The 18,515-nt window shown below is 40.5% G+C and overlaps 6 protein-coding genes across 9 annotated transcripts in view; 2 read left to right on the forward strand and 4 right to left on the reverse strand.

The window, feature by feature from the left end:
- Positions 1-129: 129 nt before the first annotated feature.
- On the reverse strand, positions 130-1,596 carry LOC124315024 (2,4-dienoyl-CoA reductase [(3E)-enoyl-CoA-producing], mitochondrial-like). Its single transcript, XM_046780378.1, has 5 exons — positions 1,402-1,596; positions 1,142-1,252; positions 723-1,081; positions 601-660; positions 130-534 (listed from the first exon to the last, which is right to left on the reverse strand). Exons 1-5 carry the CDS (start codon positions 1,487-1,489, stop codon positions 220-222), a joined length of 933 nt encoding a protein of 310 aa, XP_046636334.1. The 5' UTR covers positions 1,490-1,596; the 3' UTR covers positions 130-219.
- An 890-nt stretch (positions 1,597-2,486) lies between these two features.
- On the forward strand, positions 2,487-3,636 carry LOC124314813 (EEF1A lysine methyltransferase 2-like). Its single transcript, XM_046780196.1, has 6 exons — positions 2,487-2,582; positions 2,648-2,713; positions 2,779-2,890; positions 2,955-3,059; positions 3,138-3,396; positions 3,473-3,636. The coding sequence occupies exons 1-6, from the start codon at positions 2,572-2,574 to the stop codon at positions 3,565-3,567; spliced, it is 648 nt and encodes a 215-aa protein (XP_046636152.1). The 5' UTR covers positions 2,487-2,571; the 3' UTR covers positions 3,568-3,636.
- Positions 3,637-3,698: 62 nt separating this feature from the next.
- LOC124314849 (nuclear nucleic acid-binding protein C1D-like) lies at positions 3,699-4,638 on the reverse strand. 3 transcript variants are annotated; one of them, XM_046780252.1, is made up of 4 exons: positions 4,435-4,638; positions 4,202-4,355; positions 4,082-4,148; positions 3,699-4,022 (listed from the first exon to the last, which is right to left on the reverse strand). In XM_046780252.1, the coding sequence occupies exons 2-4, from the start codon at positions 4,334-4,336 to the stop codon at positions 3,730-3,732; spliced, it is 495 nt and encodes a 164-aa protein (XP_046636208.1). In that variant the 5' UTR covers positions 4,337-4,355; positions 4,435-4,638; the 3' UTR covers positions 3,699-3,729. The 3 variants fall into 3 exon arrangements, with proteins under 3 accessions (XP_046636208.1, XP_046636207.1, XP_046636209.1); XM_046780251.1 differs by having other exon boundaries at positions 4,431-4,637; XM_046780253.1 differs by having other exon boundaries at positions 3,699-3,775; positions 3,831-4,022; positions 4,202-4,635.
- A 63-nt stretch (positions 4,639-4,701) lies between these two features.
- On the forward strand, positions 4,702-6,685 carry LOC124314757 (hydroxyacid oxidase 1-like). The gene is made up of 11 exons (XM_046780103.1): positions 4,702-4,770; positions 4,833-4,985; positions 5,047-5,141; positions 5,201-5,257; positions 5,326-5,446; positions 5,521-5,655; positions 5,730-5,867; positions 5,934-6,066; positions 6,138-6,254; positions 6,319-6,430; positions 6,502-6,685. Exons 2-11 carry the CDS (start codon positions 4,849-4,851, stop codon positions 6,567-6,569), a joined length of 1,113 nt encoding a protein of 370 aa, XP_046636059.1. The 5' UTR covers positions 4,702-4,770; positions 4,833-4,848; the 3' UTR covers positions 6,570-6,685.
- Positions 6,666-18,515, reverse strand: part of LOC124314826 (LIM domain only protein 3-like) — a 347,499-nt gene continuing 335,649 nt past the window's right edge. The window contains exons 1-9 of one of the 2 annotated variants that reach the window (XM_046780212.1): positions 11,538-11,727; positions 11,372-11,463; positions 10,935-11,175; positions 9,952-10,095; positions 8,469-8,562; positions 8,263-8,400; positions 7,121-7,246; positions 6,919-7,045; positions 6,666-6,861 (exon numbers count right to left, since the gene is read on the reverse strand). In XM_046780212.1, coding sequence (XP_046636168.1) covers positions 6,799-6,861; positions 6,919-7,045; positions 7,121-7,246; positions 8,263-8,400; positions 8,469-8,562; positions 9,952-9,997 — 594 coding nt within the window. In that variant the 5' untranslated portion in view covers positions 9,998-10,095; positions 10,935-11,175; positions 11,372-11,463; positions 11,538-11,727 and the 3' untranslated portion in view covers positions 6,666-6,798. Of the gene's footprint in view, positions 6,862-6,918; positions 7,046-7,120; positions 7,247-8,262; positions 8,401-8,468; positions 8,563-9,951; positions 10,096-10,934; positions 11,176-11,371; positions 11,464-11,537; positions 11,728-18,515 lie in introns of those variants that run through there. The other variant, XM_046780213.1, reaches the window with a different exon arrangement.
- Positions 12,047-17,317, reverse strand: LOC124314635 (papilin-like). Its single transcript, XM_046779874.1, has 21 exons — positions 17,086-17,317; positions 16,662-16,874; positions 16,351-16,599; positions 16,069-16,275; positions 15,896-15,996; positions 15,783-15,831; positions 15,642-15,704; positions 15,467-15,577; positions 15,263-15,392; positions 15,079-15,203; positions 14,875-15,000; positions 14,707-14,814; positions 14,400-14,644; positions 14,179-14,332; positions 13,917-14,107; positions 13,739-13,853; positions 13,426-13,674; positions 13,119-13,361; positions 12,946-13,040; positions 12,651-12,870; positions 12,047-12,585 (listed from the first exon to the last, which is right to left on the reverse strand). Exons 1-21 carry the CDS (start codon positions 17,144-17,146, stop codon positions 12,326-12,328), a joined length of 3,315 nt encoding a protein of 1,104 aa, XP_046635830.1. The 5' UTR covers positions 17,147-17,317; the 3' UTR covers positions 12,047-12,325.

The raw sequence follows: 18,515 nt of genomic DNA on the forward strand, positions 1-18,515 counted from the left end.
TGATAATTGTTTTATTTGGTTTTTAGATCGATAGTTAGATACCGCCATAGTACGTAATAAAATTCCAAACATTATTTATACTCATCGGGATTTACTGTGTAGAACATTAAGAAATCATAAATTTATTAGTGGGAATATAATTTTTTAATTTATTAGTAGCAACCAAAATATATTGATATTTGATGTAAGCGATACTACTACATATGAATAATCACCGAACTATAACTTGGATTTTTTGTTGGAGCTACGAATGATTTCCTCCATTATATTCCATTGCTCGTCATCCACTTTAACAAGACCATTAAAATCACCTGCTGTAAAAGGTAGTTTTCCTCCATCCAACTGAATCACAGCTCCATTCAACCAACTAGAAAAGTCACTAGTCATGTATAGAGCTAAATTTGCCACTTCCTCTACATCTCCGATTCGACCAACAGGTATTTGATCCTTGAACATTGATCGAAACTGACCAGTCGGATCCAAACGACTGAAAGCCCCCTCAGTTTCGAAAGGTCCGGGTGATAGGCAATTGAACTGTAAATGATTAATGTTATTATTTAATTTTAACATTTTAAGAGGAGGTGGCTTATTTAAACTTACTCGCATTCCATATCTACCCCATTCAGCAGCCAAAGATTTGCTCATGGCCTCCACTCCAGCCTTTACACAAACATTGGTATTATTACTTTATAATTTTCTATTGGTATTTTGATCTACTTTACTTTGGCTGATGCACTTGGACACACAAACCCTGAACCATGTGTAGTGTAAGGAGCTATTACTGCCAGAAATACAGCCCCTTTCCCTGCCTGTATAAGCCTCTTTCCAATATCAAGGGTCACATTTGCAGATCCATTCAGAACAATATCAATAACAGTTTTCCAAGCATTTGAAGAGAGTCGTTCAGTTGGAGCAACAAAATTTCCAGCTGCATTGTTGATTACAATATTAGGAACTCCAAACTCATTTTGACAGATATCAACTGCTTGTTTGACTGAGGTTGGATCTCGAACATCTAGCTGAACTGCAAGGACTCTATTTCCAGAAGTTGATGAAATTTCTTCTGCTGTTTTCTGAAGGACTTTATGGGGAACAGACATTAGTTGAAAAATGTAATAGCAGATAACTACACCTACTTTACCTGGCAGTTTTCGACTTGCAATTGCAACCTTTGCCCCTAAAATACTCAAATACATTGCAACACATTTTCCTAATCCAGTTCCTCCACCTGTAACAAAAGCAACTTTGCCATCTGGATGAGAAATAGAGAAATGCATTAAATATGTATTGGTTTTATTGACAATTTATGTCAATGATAATACATACAACACAACAATAGTAATATATTATATAATTATTCCGCGTTACTTTACTTATTCTTGGCCAAGCGTCTACACTTACCAAACGTTCCTGGTGCAAACATAGGACGTTTAATTGATTTGAAATGTTTGGATTGTGGAGCACTCTGTATTTCAAAACTATTCGGCATTATATTTTTGCTTGTGGTTTACTTACGAAATCAGAATCTCGACTTTATTTGCTTACTTCTGCCGCTTCTGCTGACTACTAACTGTTAGCTGTTACAGTGTTACTTACAGTTACAGCTGATTAACATAGCCACAGTTGCAAGTTGGGCCAGACTAAATCGTGTGCGCAGTGCGCATTAGCCGTGTGCGTGTGCAGACTAAATCGTGTATTTTCACCGTGTATGTTGTCTTGTCTGCTCCGCCCCGAAGGGGAGGGGCTTATGGCAGCTTTTACACGATTTAGCACTAGCACACGACTGTTAAAATTGACTATATCTAAATCGTGTAACGTTAGTCGTGTATAATAAATGTTGTTGATATAAATATATAAAAAATGTTGTTGACTTAACGGTACTTAAGAGAAAACGTTTTACAAGAAATAGTACATTCATTTCAATAAACGTCAATTCTATTGCACTGGCGGACCGCCTGTGCACTAAGGTCCATTTTGGCTATTGCAATGGTGGTCCGCCAGTGCACTAAAGTCTATTTTTGCCATTGCACTGGCTGTGTAAATTTTCTATTTATTTCGATAAAATCACCAACAAGTAATCACGCGACTAAAATTTCTTCCGATTCGAAAATTACTGTTATGTTAGTTGTGAAATGGAAATAGTGCTGCACTAATGCAGTTAATTCCTTACAATGTTGTCGTTGCCCGATGCCGCCGATGCGAATTTTCGCGGCAAAAGGGGCACGATACAATTTACGCCATCGGGGATCGGACAAAAGACGCAAATAAAAAATGTCTCTGAAGAAAAATAATTCAAAAGAAAAAGAAAGAATCGCAGACTAATGAATCCAGGAAAAGCCGAAAAGATGTTATTTCTATCAAGCAAGTGTTGTCAATTGCGTGTCCTCCTTTCTTTCGCGGAACCCCAGAAGGTGAAATCCGTTTGGGAATAGATGAGAATCAGTATTTTAAAACGTTAACATAACGTACATCAGTCAACGTATAAATTGAGGTTGTATACCACTCCGACGTAGTTCATTCTAGTCTCAGTTTTTGCTGTCTTAGGTACTACTCGATTCGCCCAACTCTATCATGGAAGTCAAGTAAAACCCAATTTTAATCTCTGTCCATTTAATCATTTAAATTAACCATTTGTTGAATACGTTAGCATGGATAAAAAGTACGAGGAAGATTTGGAAAATTTCTGTGATCACGGAGATATTGGAGATGACTGGTTAGTTATTTTGTCCTGGACGATTGTCCAAGAGAATTTTCTTTCACATCTTATTCGCCTTTCAGGTGCGGTGAAGATGTACTTCAAGCCATTTTAACATGGATCAAAAGCAATATCGAATGCGACGATCCTATTCTTGATATAGGATGCGGTAATGCTTACATCATTTTTCAACTGGTATTTTGTTGCAACCTATACTTAAATTAGAGTAAATTACTGATTTTTGTTGGAATTATCGCAGTATCACCAGGGATTCGTCAACGTCACCGGTATTGATAAATCGCCAGTTGCTATTAAATTGGCCACAGAAATTTCCCATCAGGAATGTGTTAAAGTTAAACTAGAGGTAGCCTACATTACCTTGTGTGCATGTTCAAGTTCAGGTTTAGGTGCTAAAAAATTGCCATTATAACTATTTTACCAGGTCTGTGATGTGATGGGCTCTGTTCCTTCTGATACGGCACAATCGCCACTCAACAAAAAATATCGACTGATTTTGGACAAAGGATTGTATGATTCCTACGCAACTGCAGTTAGTACTGTCTACACCAAAGCAAAACAGGAGCAGTTTCGCGAAACTTACTTAAAAAATATGCACGAACTTCTTATGCCTGGTGGAATTCTTTTGGTGGCAACCTGTGGTCACACCGAGACTTATTTGAAGCAGACCATCGGTCAGAGAGGTAAAATAGGAAAAAATTAATGATTAGTTCAAATCTGCAATAAAATTAAACTGATTAATTTTTCCGGAATGGGTAGGTCATTTCAAAGTTCGCGAGGTGCTCCCCACTCCGTCGTTTGAATTTAGAGGAAAGAAGGGACATAACGTAACCGTAGTCGCTTTCCAAAAATAAGAATGAAATGTTCAATAAAATTTCATGAACCAGAATAAATACACATTTCGTATAAAAATCATATATGTAAATTATTGTCTTACCAGAATGTTTAAAAAGCAAAGAATGCAAATCAACACGTAAAAAAACAGTGAAGATTACAGGGATTTGTATTTTTGGTGACTACTTTTCTGCATTATTCAGTTCAGGTGATCCTGCATCATCAAATCTTATTCTTTTGTTAGGTGGAGGCTTGGAAACATCACTTTTTTCTTGATTATAACCTTCTCTTTGTTCACTGTCTTTAGGCTCCCAGAGACCACCACGAATGAATCTCTTGGCTGCTGAGATATCAACTTTAGGCGCCAGAGCTCTGTCCACAATCTCCTTAGATCGCCCAATTGCACTCTTTACTCTCTCAAGCTCCCTTGGTAAACCATTAGCTTTTGGGTCAACCCCTCTTGTTTTCATGTATGCTACAACAACAACAAATGATTAATTCTTATTTTGAAGTATGAAATAATACAAGGCTTACCCCAGAACAGAGAAGTCACAGCATACACAGAAGCGGTGTCATACTTGGATCGTTCTATAGGTTTCAACTGTGTAATAGATTGATTATTTAGGGAATATTTTAATTTGAAACAAAACTTACACATGAATGAACTTCATTTAATGGCACAGAAGTTAATGCATTGACAACTGCCTCCATTTCTGAGAGAGCCGAGTCAAGGTTCTGAGTGTTGGCTGTCATTTCTTCAGGGAAGTCTTTATGTTTTATCCACTCCATTTGATATGCAGGGAATATACTTTCAGATTTATCCAATAAGAATCAATAACAAATGCCAGACAGAAGTAAAAAACCAAAACGTTAGCGTCAATACAAACGTCGAGCGAAAATGGTGTGACTCTGTGACACGTGAAAAAGCAGACGAAACTCGTAAAGACGCAGACGGCAGTGCGCGAATTCAAATTTACATTAACAGCAGTAGTTCCCAGAATTAATTTGTAGTTTGATAAGCAACGAAACAGGGTTGAATGATCTCAAATTTTTCAATATGAAGAAAACAAAGGGAAAGCAATGGTTAAGAATCGATCAATACAATCGATCAAATACATAGCTGTTCTACTTTTTAAAAGAATGCCTATGCACGCCTAACGTGAGCTAAATAACCTTAACCAAAAACAGATTTCTTTTATTGGGGCGTTGTCTCCGCCAGAAGTGTAAGAGAAAGTTTCATCGTCAGTCTAAAAACCAGTTCCTAACTCCTGCCTACATTCGATAGGCAGTATTTTATTAGAATGGCTGGTAAATTTGTTTGTGTGGAAGACTATGAGAATCATGCGAAAAAAGTGTTACCTTCGTATGCCCTTGAATATTACAGATCAGGGGCTGATGAAGAGCAAACTCTGCGTGAAAATCGCGAATCTTTTAAAAGGTAATTTAACGAAATCTTTTAATTTAATTAATTTCATATGGTGAATCCTAATTCTGAACAGATGGCGATTAATGCCTCGAATGTTACGAGGAGTCCAAAATCGTTCAATGAATGCTACAGCACTTGGATGTCGTGTCTCCGCTCCTTTTGGAATCGGCAAGTTTTAGTTAGCTTTTTCCTTAAACCAACACAAGTTTGTAATTTTTCCATATCAGCTCCCACTGCTATGCAGAGAATGGCGCATCCGGATGGCGAGTGCGCGACGGCAAAAGGTTGGTTTCATTGGACAATTTCATGCAATTTCAATTGCATCAATCTTCAATCATTCCTAATAATTTAGCTGCTGCAGCGCATGGCATTATCTACATTCTGAGCACGATTGCAACCAGCAGTATCGAAGAAATCGCCGAAGCCGCGCCCAACGGCACTAACTGGTTTCAGCTTTACATTTACAAAGATCGGTAAAATGGATCTTGAACCACATTTTCGTTATTCTTACCATTTGGATCTCCTATTTACTTTGGCGCATTATCAGACAAGCCACGATAGATTTGATTCGTCGTGCTGAGAAAGCCAATTTCAAAGCTCTCGTCGTAACAGTTGACACTGCCGTGCTTGGCCGACGTCTCGTGAATGAACGACACGGATTCGACCTACCACCTCATCTCAAGTACAGTCAAGTCAAGCTAACTCTGTACTGAATTACTGATTAAGTAAACTAGTAAAAGTTACTGTTAATTTTAGATTGGGCAATTTCGACACCGTCGACGAGAAATCAGATTTTCACACGGTCAAGAAGGAAGAAGGATCCCGTTTGGCGGCCTACGCTTCCGTCATGTTCGACTCCAGTTTAACATGGAAAGACATTGATTGGTTGAAAAGGTAATTTACGACCAAAATAACTGCAATTCCATTCACTCAAATGGCGTTATTTCTCTGGCGTGTTAGTATCACCAAGTTACCCATTGTGCTAAAAGGGATCCTTCGCCCTGACGACGCCGAACTTGCTGTGCAACACGGAGTATCTGCCATAGGAGTTTCGAATCACGGAGGGCGCCAATTGGATGGCGTTCAAGCAACGGTAAATTTGGCAAATCTCAGCTCGACATACGTTTCTGTTCACGAAATCGATTTCTTATTTCTATTGCGCAGATTGACGCACTTCCAGCCATAGTTAAGCAGGTGAACGGACGTTGCGAAGTTTTTCTCGATGGTGGCGTTACCAAAGGAACGGATGTCCTTAAAGCTTTAGCTCTCGGCGCAAAAATGGTAAGCGCGATATATCCGTTACAGTGTTTTCAGGATTGCTTGTTGATCAATAATTCTTTGAAAGACATTTTTCGGTCGGCCGACGCTATGGGGACTGGCACACAGCGGAGAAGAAGGGGTAAAAAATATTATCCAACTTTTAAAAACAGAGATCGACGTTGCTATGGCACTGTCAGGTAACACTAACCTTTTGCCATTATTACTCGGTGATTGGATATAGCGTAACGATGTCGTACGATTATTACAGGCTGCTCTTCTGTGGATGAAATCGATTCATCTTTAGTCCTCCGCCAAGAATTGTATTCGAACCTTTAAGTGAAAATCACGAACGAACGTCAAATGTTTTTATAGTTATTACTCGGGATAGTTTTCTGGTCAGGTGAATAAATAATCTTCCAAACTTTGAATTAGCATCATCTTGAGTTGAACTCTTTCAAAAATATTGGCGCGATCTAGTTTGGTATTTATCCATAGGAATTGTTGATTTGTACAGGCCCTCAGTATTCAAATAGTTTGAAATAAAACCCCAACACATGTATAAGACTCATTTAGAGAAGCTCTCTGCAGACAGAATGGGGGATAGTAGCGGTGATTGGTTATTGGAGCCCTGCAAGACAAATCAGGAATTAATTTAAACATTTTTCAAAAATCAATGAATATTTACTTGCTGCTGTTGTAAAGACGCCCGCTTATTGGGGAACTCGAGACTTGCCATGAGTAGACGCTCTTCGTAATCGTATTCACACAAAATCTTGTTGTCGCAGAGGTAAAATTTGTCGCCAACGCAGAATCTAGTCGCCCAGCAATAACCCGTAAAAAGTTTTCAACCGTGAATTATCGTTCATTATGTTGTTGTACACACATACCGGTGGTTGCAGTTTTGGCAGGCAAAACATTCGAGGTGATAGACGTTGCCCTTGGCCTTCATGACCATCTCAAAAGCCGGAATGACTTTCCCGCAAGCTGCGCAGTACCCGGTGGTTCCAAATAACCTATAAACAAAACAAAAAATGGAATTAAATTACGCGTCGATCGAATACGGCAAACGCTTGCAATTCCATGAACTGTGCATAAACTCTGTTCACATAGCAGCCGAGGGTAGTATAGATATGTGGCTGCTGTCGAAAACAGATAGTCTTTTGGCCTATGGCGAAAAAGGCGCCGCGATGAGGTTGAACGAAGCGGCAAAAACGGTCAATCGTGCGGAAGCGGACCTCGATAAGAAAAACCCAGTCGCCGAACCTTGTCCCTCTCTTCCAACTAGGCTAACTATTTTAAAGAATATACTGATGATGCATCCAGCAGCAGCGGCATAGACGTCTTTTGGGACCCCCTCCGCATTCGCTTTTCTTCCGCTCAATCGCCTTCGCATAAAAGCTGGGGAGTCCCAGCCGCAAGGGAGCGGGAGGGAAAAGAAGAAAAAACTGTGCAAAGAAATGAGTCCGCCGTCAGTCGGAACGGACGCCAGGGACATATAGCGCCGCCGCCGCCGTTCAACGGGTCATGTGAGGCGGACTTATCTGGCCAAGGTCGACGATGTCGTCGCGGTTATATTCTAAAAAGGAAAGAGAGAGAGAGAAGAAAAAATCTGGGTGAATGCGGGAATGCAGCCAAGCGATGCAGCCCCGATGAAACCCCATCTCTAGCTACTGGTGCTGTTTGGCTTTCCGCTCTAGGGTCTCACACGCCCGATAAGAGCCCCCACCCGATGAATGATGACTCTCATAGGTCGTCCACTGATAATAGATTTCGCTCATCGAGCTGCACACCCGCGCTCCCTCCTTGCCGATTATTTATTGCCAGCGACTCGATCCAATCTCTTGCGACAACAAACCCACAAGCAAAAATGCGTGGGAAACGAATACAACCAACGTGTAATAACATACATTTCCTACTTTGTGTGTGTGTTGGGCTTAAGTATAGACTAAACCTCGCTTCGTCTCGTATCCTTTGGTGGAGGTTAAATTTCAAAGTGTACAAATTAAAGGTTCCTTTAATGGGGTGTTACCTTAAGTAATCTCTCCGGCAGAGTACCAAATTGGCTCTGGTGTAGAGTGTCGATCCGTTTTCACTTAGTCGGCAATCACAGCAGCCACACTTGAGGCAATCTTCATGCCAATAAAGATCCAGGGCTTGTAGCAAATACCTGCCGTTTGGAAATAGAGAGCCATTCATCATTAGTTGCATCAATTGTGATGATCTCTGGAGGCTTACCTATCGGTGATGAATTTGCCACAGCCTCCGCATTCCTGGGGAGCCAGTCCCGCGGTTTTCCTGTATTCCGTATTGGCGTCCATCCTCATGTCAACTGAGGCGAAAAATCATAAATCATCAGCTCTACACTATATCGGCGTATTAATGAATGATAATGCGATAGAAATGCATACAGCGCATTCGTCATCACACTGACTTTCAGCCTTTTACAATAGACGGGGCGAGAGAGATTGATTATGTAAAACTTTTTTCGCCCGAGTCTCTTTATTATTTAATTTTTAAGAGAAAAAAGAAAGAAAGAATCAAAATGGGCCCGACCCGATACTATATCCTGTCGGATTTGAAAGCACTTTAAAACCTTTTTTCTCTATTACGTGTTTAGCGAACGAATAACGAAAAGAGCAGATGCTCGAGCACTGGGCAGGGCTTTCAGAGGCTACGTAACTTGAAAAGAGAATCAATATTTTAGCCGCCTATTAATGTCAAGAGAGTACAATGACATAAGGAAAGCTATATAAGGGGGGGGGGGGGAGCGGAGGAGGTGACGGTATACACACACAGAGGACTTTCAAATAGGTGCAACACGGATAAAGAGGAAAGAGATTTGGTTCCCTTCGTCTAACTCAGTCACTCGCAACATATAGATTTCAATCCTTTCCCGGGTCCCGTGTAAACTTAACATAATTTTTTTTTTAAGTCCCGCCCTGTTTTGCTATCCATCACTGGGAGATGTAAAAAAAAGAAAGGGGATCATATAATATTTTTTTATTTCTTTTAATAAACATGGTAAGCGGTGCGGTGCTCCTGGCGTCATTTTTATAATCCTCATTTTATGTTATCCCCTTCCTGCCGTCCACTAGTTTTCGTTTCATGTGCGCAATGTATATCCATATTTTGTATAAAAAGGTTTTTTTTTTTTTACGTTTAAAACACGCCCAGCAGTACGTGAAGGGGGGGATGGCGATCTCTATCATTTAAATGGTTTTGCGGCTGGCGCCTCCTGCGCGAAACGGCGCCATCAAAACGCCAACGATTGGATTTCAAAATTGGAAATAACAAAATAAGAAACAGCGCACTGTGCGGTGTGTACAAGAGTGATGCTCAGCTTCGTGGAAAATCGTGCCTTTATGTAATATGGATCGAATAACTTGTACCAAGGGAACCGTGTGTGCGTATCCGACGTTTTCCTTTTTAATTGAATAATGTGATGCTTATTTAGTGAGGAATTAAAGCAAGGGGGGAAAAGGAAAAGTAATTCGAGATTAGGTTTTAAAGATATCAATAAGGGGATGTAATGTAACGAGAGAGACGCATGCTGTGCTACGCGTAACCTGTTGAAGACGACGGAGATTTAAACAAATCAATAAAAAAAGAAATAAATTAAAGGAAATAATTTTTTAAAAACAAAAATTGATAAGCCCGCGCAAGATCAAAGTTTACGAAATGTGTTGATTAAGCTCTAATTATTTTTAAAACCACTTACTTCGCTTGGCGTTAGCTGGATTAAACTTGAAAAAGTGGGAAGTCATCAAAACGGCGGGTGTGCGGGATACCAACAACTCGAACGCGAACACGACGATGAATTGCACAAATTTCGGGAATGGAAATTGTAAATTCAGACAGTAGCCTAAATCGAAAGCGACTTATTTCAAAGGGAGGCAATTGAAGATTCAGACATTGAGTAGATATAACACTCCATGGTTCGGCATGCGGATCATTCCGCATTGTCGTGACGGACCCCTGTCAGGAAAGCGCATGCGCCGTCGATCCTTTTGGCTTACCCTCTTTATTACGTAATCATTTCCCAAACGACAAGGGGGGAGTCCACACTCGGAGTGAACGGGGATATTGCTTGACTCTATGTACATTCTTTTTTTATGCAGATGTATGCGTTAGGTTCATTCAGTGACAATTATCAAGTTTGACGCTTCAAATGGAACCCGAAAGGAATAATTGACAGAATTAGCACGAAAATCTTTTGAATTTATTATGGGTAACCCTGTAAAAAAAGTATAGTGATTTTATTCGTTGATCCCATCCGACGATGCTATCCAATAATAAATGTGATTTTAAATAGTTGATCCAGGAAAACGGAATGATTTTAGGCAGGATAACTTTGCAATCCACAAGATTCCTTGAACGAGGAGGTGCCGGTGTGGTGGCAGGTTCCTCTTAGTCATAAAATTCTTAGTTGCAATTTGCTTAAAGTGTTTAAACTTAAAATATTTTGGAATTTGATTGCTTGCCCACAGACAACTTTGGGAGTTGGGCCTGACCTGCAGTCGTTCTACAAATGAGTTATTTAATGAGCCGTATGAGTCCTTACGGAGTCAACAAAAATGTCAAGAGAAAAAAGTTCCAGTCAACCGCCTCGCTCGGGAATAATCGTACTCCGTAACAATTCATAACCAACGCAACCCAAGTAGTAAAAGAAAGAAAGAAAGAATGATGATACTTTTTCCCTACCTTTAAGCCTGGGAAATAAGGTCAGGCATACACAAGTGCTTCATCCAGGGATGGAATCCGTCGTTGGTTGAATCCACCACCAGGCGGGGTAGGAAAAAGGGGGTCCTCGTGAATTCAGCAGCCACACACTTACATGGGTGCACACGAGGACATTTAAAGAAAAGGGGAGGAAGAGATCTCTAACTCGACCGACATCGGTAGTGTTTCCGAGCGTAGCTTTCAGCAACGGGATGCTGTTTATCTAAATGAAAAATAAAAAATGGGTTACGAAAGAAATATTGACAGAAAGAAAAAGAAAATAATAGTTGAAAATTAGACCATGGGTAAACCCTAATTGTTAATAAACAGAAGAACTTGAAGGTTTCCATGTAATTCATGCAAGTCATGCATTGTTAAAATATCTAGTAGGTATAGGTTACAGTAATGAAAATCATTACCCAAGCAGTGATTCTGATATTATTGCTGATAACAACTCAAAATCAGCACAAGTAAAACAAGCATATCTTGCTGTTTTGCTCAGGCCTCAAATCTGCACAAAGGGAAAAGGTTATATACATAGTACAAACAAACTGCCATGCATAGACAGGGAGCACAGCAGCTTACTTGATAAATGCTGGTCAGGAACTAACATATGCATACATTTCACTTCACAGACACGAAGACCACATTTTTGTAATTTAATTTATTGTGTTTTTTCTCGTGCAGCCACGTACAATTAAAAAAAAAGTGATCGATCCGTTCTCTTTGCTCTTTGCATCTTCCAAGTTCCAACTCCCTATAAAAGCAGACGACACTAATATTCTAATTAGCCATGCTAAGATATCGTCGATAGAAATCAAATTAGCGCCAATCCGCTTCAAACCAATCGATAAAAGCGTTTTCTCACCCGCGCTCGACATCCGCTGAACAGATCGGGATTATTTTAGTGTCTTATCGTTCGTCTCGTCAAGTTACATTGAGCTACCACAATCAAGATAAAAGTTAAAATTTGCACGAATAATTAAACATTTCATACCAAACGGCTTTGCGTTAATAGACAACCAACACTACTTTTAAAATTTAAACACAGTTGCTGAAAAATCAATGAAATAGAAAATAATTCTTTACAAGTGTTTAATTTACTGAAATTTTTCTTTATTGAAATCAAACAAACATTGCACCCGAGAATTAAATGTCTTTTAAAGAAATGAATCTAAATTTGAAGGCAAGCGAGGTGATTTTGGAGAGAATGAAAGGATCAATTCATATGGATGACTTGTGCTGGATAAAATATGTGTAATATGTTTTTCGGAGTAAGACTTCATTGCCGGTACTAAAATCACTCAAAAGGCCCGATCACAGGCTCCACCCAGCTTCCATCTGCACTCAATTGAAATATGAACTCACAGCACTCAAATGGTTTGCGGATCAAGGACTGGTGGATTGGCGGAGACGCATTCAATGATGGGGCAACATTGATCGGGAACGACCGTCTCTCGGCAGGTGGCCGCTCCATTCAGGACAGGAAATGGGGGGCACGTTTGCCGTGTGCAGGTGATCTCTGGTGGCGTAGAACAGACGCACTCCTCACAAGGATCGTCCGACTGAAGTCGATCACCCAAGTTTAGTGTCTCGTTGCCGAACTTGCAAGTCAAGCCGCTTCTCCTTGAGGCTGTTTGATAGCAGCAGACATCAACATTAACAATAGTTCTCGATGACAATGTAACTTATACGTACCAGCTTCTAATTCAGACTCCTTGGTATCTACTTCGGGCTGGGCGGTGTCTTCGACGACGGGAGTAGCTCTAAATCGAGATGGAGCTCTGAATCGACCAGTAGTCTTAGCGTCAGCAGTGACAGCTGCAGCCAACTTCCCTTGTCTGTCGCAAGTGACCATACATTCCTCTGATGTGGGAAAATTGTTTGAATTTCCACGACATCCGCCCCACGAAAATGTCTTTATTAATTTAAAAAAATATGAAAATAATTGGTAATATTACTCGTAACACTTTCAAATCGAAAATGACATTACCTTGCACTGACTCTCGATGCTGTCGTAATAGAATCGCTCCTGAAAAGAGCGGCAGAAACCGACATCGGCTGGTAATTTGCACCTGTTGATTTCCTCTGTTTAAAGTAATCCGAAAATGTATTACAAAATATCAATCACGACAACATTATTTCCATTGTGCAATGTGCAATTACCTTCATTCATTTCTTTTCTGACGTGTTCTTTAATCGACGATAAAAGGGGTTGATTGACGGCGCCACCAGCAGCGCATTCGCTCTGACATTGTTCGATAGTATGGAAATTGTTGTTGTTGCCTCTACATCCTCCGAAATTGAACGGCTGACACTCTCCGGCCGTCAAATTATAATGATAGCGGGGCTTGGCAGCTCTGCAAGGGCCAATGTCAGCGGGCAACTTGCAGTGTTCGGCAACAGTGTCTAAAAGGCCAAAATAGTTTAGAATTCAAGTGAATGTTTTAATTAATTTGCAGCGAATTACTACCTGAGGAGGGTGCCGAAGTAGGTGCAGCTCCTTTTACACCAATCACGGCCGATACTCGAGTCAAGCTACTTGGAATGCATTTCGTTTGACACTCGGCTTCCGTCTCGAACCGATTGGCGTTGCCCCGACACCCACCAAACCAGAAGCTCTCGCAAGCTCCACTATCCTTGTTGTAAAAATAGGCGGGTACTTGTCCTTTGCAAGGTCCAACTTCTTGTGGCATTTCACACACGCTTGGCTTAGCGACTTCTACATTGAAAAAAAATTGGTTAAAATCATTCAACAGGCTGTTACTAAGGGATATGTAACTTACTAGCTATATCTTGATCCGGTTGCTGAATAGCAGTAGTCGGTTTGGCTACATCCTCAGATTTAACGCGACAAGTTTGTCGACATTCCTCCACTGTGTCGAATTGATTCGAGTTGCCCTGAAGAATATTGAATTCGTCTAATAAAAATTCCGTTACAAAGTTAATCAAGTTTCTAATTACCTTGCAGCCACCGTAGAAGAACAAAAGACAATCTTTCTTTTCAGCGTCGTAATAGAATTTTTCAAGAGACATCCGGCAAGGTCCAATGTGCATTGGCATCAAGCATCGCTGGAGCATGATGGAAGACGAGTCTTTCCCTTTACCCCAATCTTCGGGAATCAGCGCCGGTAATGTGACAGCGACTCCACTGGCTGGATAAAGATCAAAACAAATTAGTATTCATGTAAAGAGACGAGTAGGTTTTAGAATTTGTTTGATTTACGTTTGAAAGGTGATGCGACTTTTTTGGTTCCTTCGACTGTCTTTTTGGTTTCTTCGGTAGCCACGGGTTCGGCAACCGCACCAGTTTCTGCCACGTCGGAATGCTGGCAAGTTGACAAACACTCGGCCTCAGATGAGAAACGATTTTCATTTCCCTATTTTAATTGAATTGGTTTGATTAGTTAATTATGGCATGAAATATGTGTGTTGTTAAATAATTACGTCGCAACCGCCGAAATTGAAGAGCACGCATTTCAGTTGATCGGCGTCATAGTAAAACGAAGGAACAGAAGCCCTGCATCTTCCTATATCTCTGGGCAAAAGACAAAGTGCTGCTTTCACTTGCCATTTTCTCACGTTTCCTCCGGGAATCAAGAACGGAAGTGTCACGGCGCTCTGTTTACCGGGTCCGCCTTCCACACGGATGATTCTCGTCTTATTCTCGGCTGCCGCAACCGTATCTTTAGCTGATTTTCAAAAATAATTTGATCAAAAATAGGTTTTATCATTAAGAAAACTGCAATTTTACCGCATTTGTAACTCGTAGGGCAGCAAACATTTTCCGTGTAGACTGGAACACATCCGATACGATTGTCGATAAGGCATTGAGTGTCACGACATCCCGGTCCGTTCAATCCTGTACGGAAATAAATGTGTCACTACAACATTCAGCTACTCTAATCAAATTGTACGAAACCTGTGAATCCTTCAACACATGTGCAAGTTTTGCATGGATCTCCAGTCGGAATGGCTTGTCCCCTGTTGAACTCTTTGCCGTTCAGCAAGCAGATATCGACTTCCTTCTCTTCTGATGAATGGTCGTCTGACATTGTTCGTATTTTTAATTATTTAAGTTCTTCTTTTTAAAAAATTTATAATGTTAAATCTGGAGACAACTCACGGCATTGATAAGAAGGGCAACAAGTGTTGGGTTTCGTAACTAATTCGCATCCCTCTTTGCCATTAGCTGGCGGATCCACTAATGGACACTCCACGTCGCTGCATTTAATTGTCGCTCCGTCTTGACTAGAAACGCAAAGATAATTAAACAGCGTTTCTCGAGATGGACCGCACTTTGCACTTACTGCTCGACACTGCTAACGCAGAAGCAATTTGTTTTGCACGGCTGGTCTTCAGTCACGGCGTGAACTTTCTGTCCCAATTGGTAAGTCACTCCGCCGTAATGGCAAACACCTTTGGCTGATTTATCATCAGCTGCAGAGAGTCAAGTTCACCGTGAAAGTGATTATTAATTTCAAATGAAACTGGTTATTATTAAGGCAACTTACGGCAGCTGAAACTAGTCGGGCAACAAGCCTTTCCTTTGTAATCTGGTCGACATCCTCTCTCAAAATATCGTTTGTTCGAAATGGGACATGTTACTTGCTCGCACTCGGAGGCTGTTAATCAAATCAATAAAAATTTAGACCAAGATTGACGTCAATCTTCGTTAAAATTATTTACCCAAACTGGGCAAAGCGCCTCCACATGCGTCAAAACATTGATCAGCAGTTGCGAAATTGTTACCTAAGTGTTAATTTATTATAAGTTAACATTATTAATAAGTTAATTTATTAATAATAAGTTTATTATAAGTTACTTAACTGTTTCCTTGGCAACCTCCATAAGTAAACAGTTCACACCTATTCTTTTCCTGGAAATGAACAAACCGTCAGGTTGAGGTGTCGTCTGATAATCAAAATACATTTGTTAATTACCTTATTGAAACCGTAGCGTTTCATGAAGCCGAAACAAGGACCCTTGGCGACAGGAAGAAGACATGATTCCTGATTTCGAACTGAGGCGTGGATAACAGTTTCTTGAAATATGAAAAAATTAATACAATGAATTATTAGATTTGATTTCATTAATGGTTTCAACTGATTCTTACTGGCTGTTGATCCGCATGTGGATTGACAGGCTTCTTCCGTTCTGAAAAGATTAGCCGTTTTGCCGCACCCTCCGTAAACATAACTTTCACATTTATTCGAAGTGGAATTAAAAGTCCAGGATGGAACAAAAGCCATACAAGCACGGCCTGTGGTTTTCGAATTGTCGGGTGGAAGGCTGCAAATGTCACTCACGGTCTTTGCAGAATCTACGCATTATAAATAAAACGATAAGTATATTGTTTAGCGATTATTATAATTATGTTACAGCAAAAATGAAATACCTTTAATAGTAGCAGGAAGCGTTACTGCAACTATCTGCCTGACCTTGCAGGTCTTTCGGCAGTCTTCCATGGAAAAAAAATTGTTTGCATTTCCCTTGCACCCGGTGTAGACAAACGATTTGCATTCACCGGATACCGAATCAAAGTAAAAACTGGGGATGTGAGCACGGCAATAACCGGCAGCCGACGGTAAGTGGCACGGAGAAGGTGCGGATTCGCTGGATCGAGCACCCGGTCCTCGAAGCAAAGCTGGCAAACAATGAATTGGTGTGAGCCAAACAATTTCGACAGGAAAATGAGAGCCACAGTACCTTTCCTATTGCATTTAGCGTTGCAAGCGTATTCGGTTTCGAAGAGGTTTTTCGTGCCTCCACATCCGCCGTAAGTGATTTGTTGGCAGGCGCCGTCATTGAATGTCCAACGGGTTAAAAACGCACGACAGCTTTTTTTGGCTCCTGGTTGGATGGCCGGCAGTGAGCAATCATCGTCGTCATCGGCCTTGGACTCTTCGCTGTCATCGGGTCCTGTATTTAATGGCATTAATGTAAACACATTTTGTTAATTTTATTCCCTATCGTTTCTCTAGAAACTAGCTAGTTTTGAGGCCATCATCAAAGTTCAAAGTGCAAATCTTGCAGTGTAATGATAACCCATTGAAGCGATAATTCTAGTTCCCGACCGGGAATGATTTAAAATGACCGAATTAATAAAATGTAATAATTAAAACAAACTTACGTGGGATAGCCGTGGCAACGGCTGCGAGCAGGAGAATGAAAATCAATTTCTCCGACAACATTTTTCGTTCGTCTTATTAGTTTTGCGAACTCAATCAAGACAACTCTTTAGTTTAATGTACTTTTCCTCCTTCTGGAACTCTGTAGACTTGATGCTGGCTAGCTGTGAATCTGTGATCGAATGAAGTTAGCCTGCCCAACTCGAGGTCCTTTATACTCGATAAGAACTGAGCAGCAAATCTTGCTAGCGTCATGCTCGCTTGCCCAGAAGCAATAAAAGCAACGCCATGTGACCCGCCACATCAACAAATAACAACCGAGCGAGAGAGAAAAAACAACAACAACACAAACATGGAGGAATCGAACCATTTGACCGATGATGAAGAAATGTGATGCTGTTTCGTCTCCAATTCAAAACTCGAGCTGGTTTCCGCTCGGAAATATTTCTTGTTTTTTTTTTTTTTTTTTTTTATTTTTTAAAGTCAAATAATTCTTCTAGTTTCCTTGCCTATTAATCCGACACTTGTTTGACTGAATAAGTGAATATATTAGTGGCAAGCCCAGAAACACATGTTTTACAATATGAAATGTTGACTATACTAAAAAAGCTGAGAAAAATCTGTGCAATTTGAGTCTAAAGCAACCCAATTTACGTACCATATTTAATGCCTGGGTTTCCATTAATCATATTATTTTCGTCTCAGCAGTTTTGAAAGGACTGTAAACATTATGGACTGACGTACCATTTACAAACGGTCGAGTTCAAATTGCATAATAACACGCGTTGTTGTTTGCCGGGGAGCCGCTTATTTGAATATGGAAATTCCCAAATTTCCAATGACGACGATGAATCCGTCATTGTGACCTATACCCAATGCGTCGTATAGCCAACACAAGTTCAAATTTTGATTACGAAACATTCACAAACTGATTGACAAATCGGAATTCCAATGTCTGTAAAGTATTTATTTTAATCATAGCAGTTCCCAAACAACACAAACACAATGTAATCCGTTCAATTTACGCTGTTATTAAATTGCAAATTTTGTTTTAGTTAAAAAGAAACCCTTGAAACATATTGCTTATTTTGCAGTAGAGTTTCGGAGCTTGGACATTAACGCCGCCTTTTAATCATTTATGTTTTATTGTGCTCTCCATTTTTCCCCGGCAGAGAATCATCATTCTTGGCTACCAACGCTCATTGTATATCCCAAAATCCTACGTCGTTTGTTACCACATTCTTCGAGAAGACCGGCGGAGGTATTATGGTATTGACTTGGCTCACGTCCGGATTAGAATAGCTGCTGCAACTCTCCACCGCCGTGAACTGCGTCAATGCCAGGACTGCATACCTCCATCAGTTCCATGAATGATGGCTGCGAAACGTCGAGGCCGTCACCAATAATATACCTAGTGTCTACCACTACTACA

Source organism: Daphnia pulicaria, chromosome 10 (assembly GCF_021234035.1).
Source record: "Daphnia pulicaria isolate SC F1-1A chromosome 10, SC_F0-13Bv2, whole genome shotgun sequence".
In the NCBI taxonomy this organism is placed as follows: Eukaryota; Metazoa; Arthropoda; class Branchiopoda; order Diplostraca; family Daphniidae; genus Daphnia; species Daphnia pulicaria.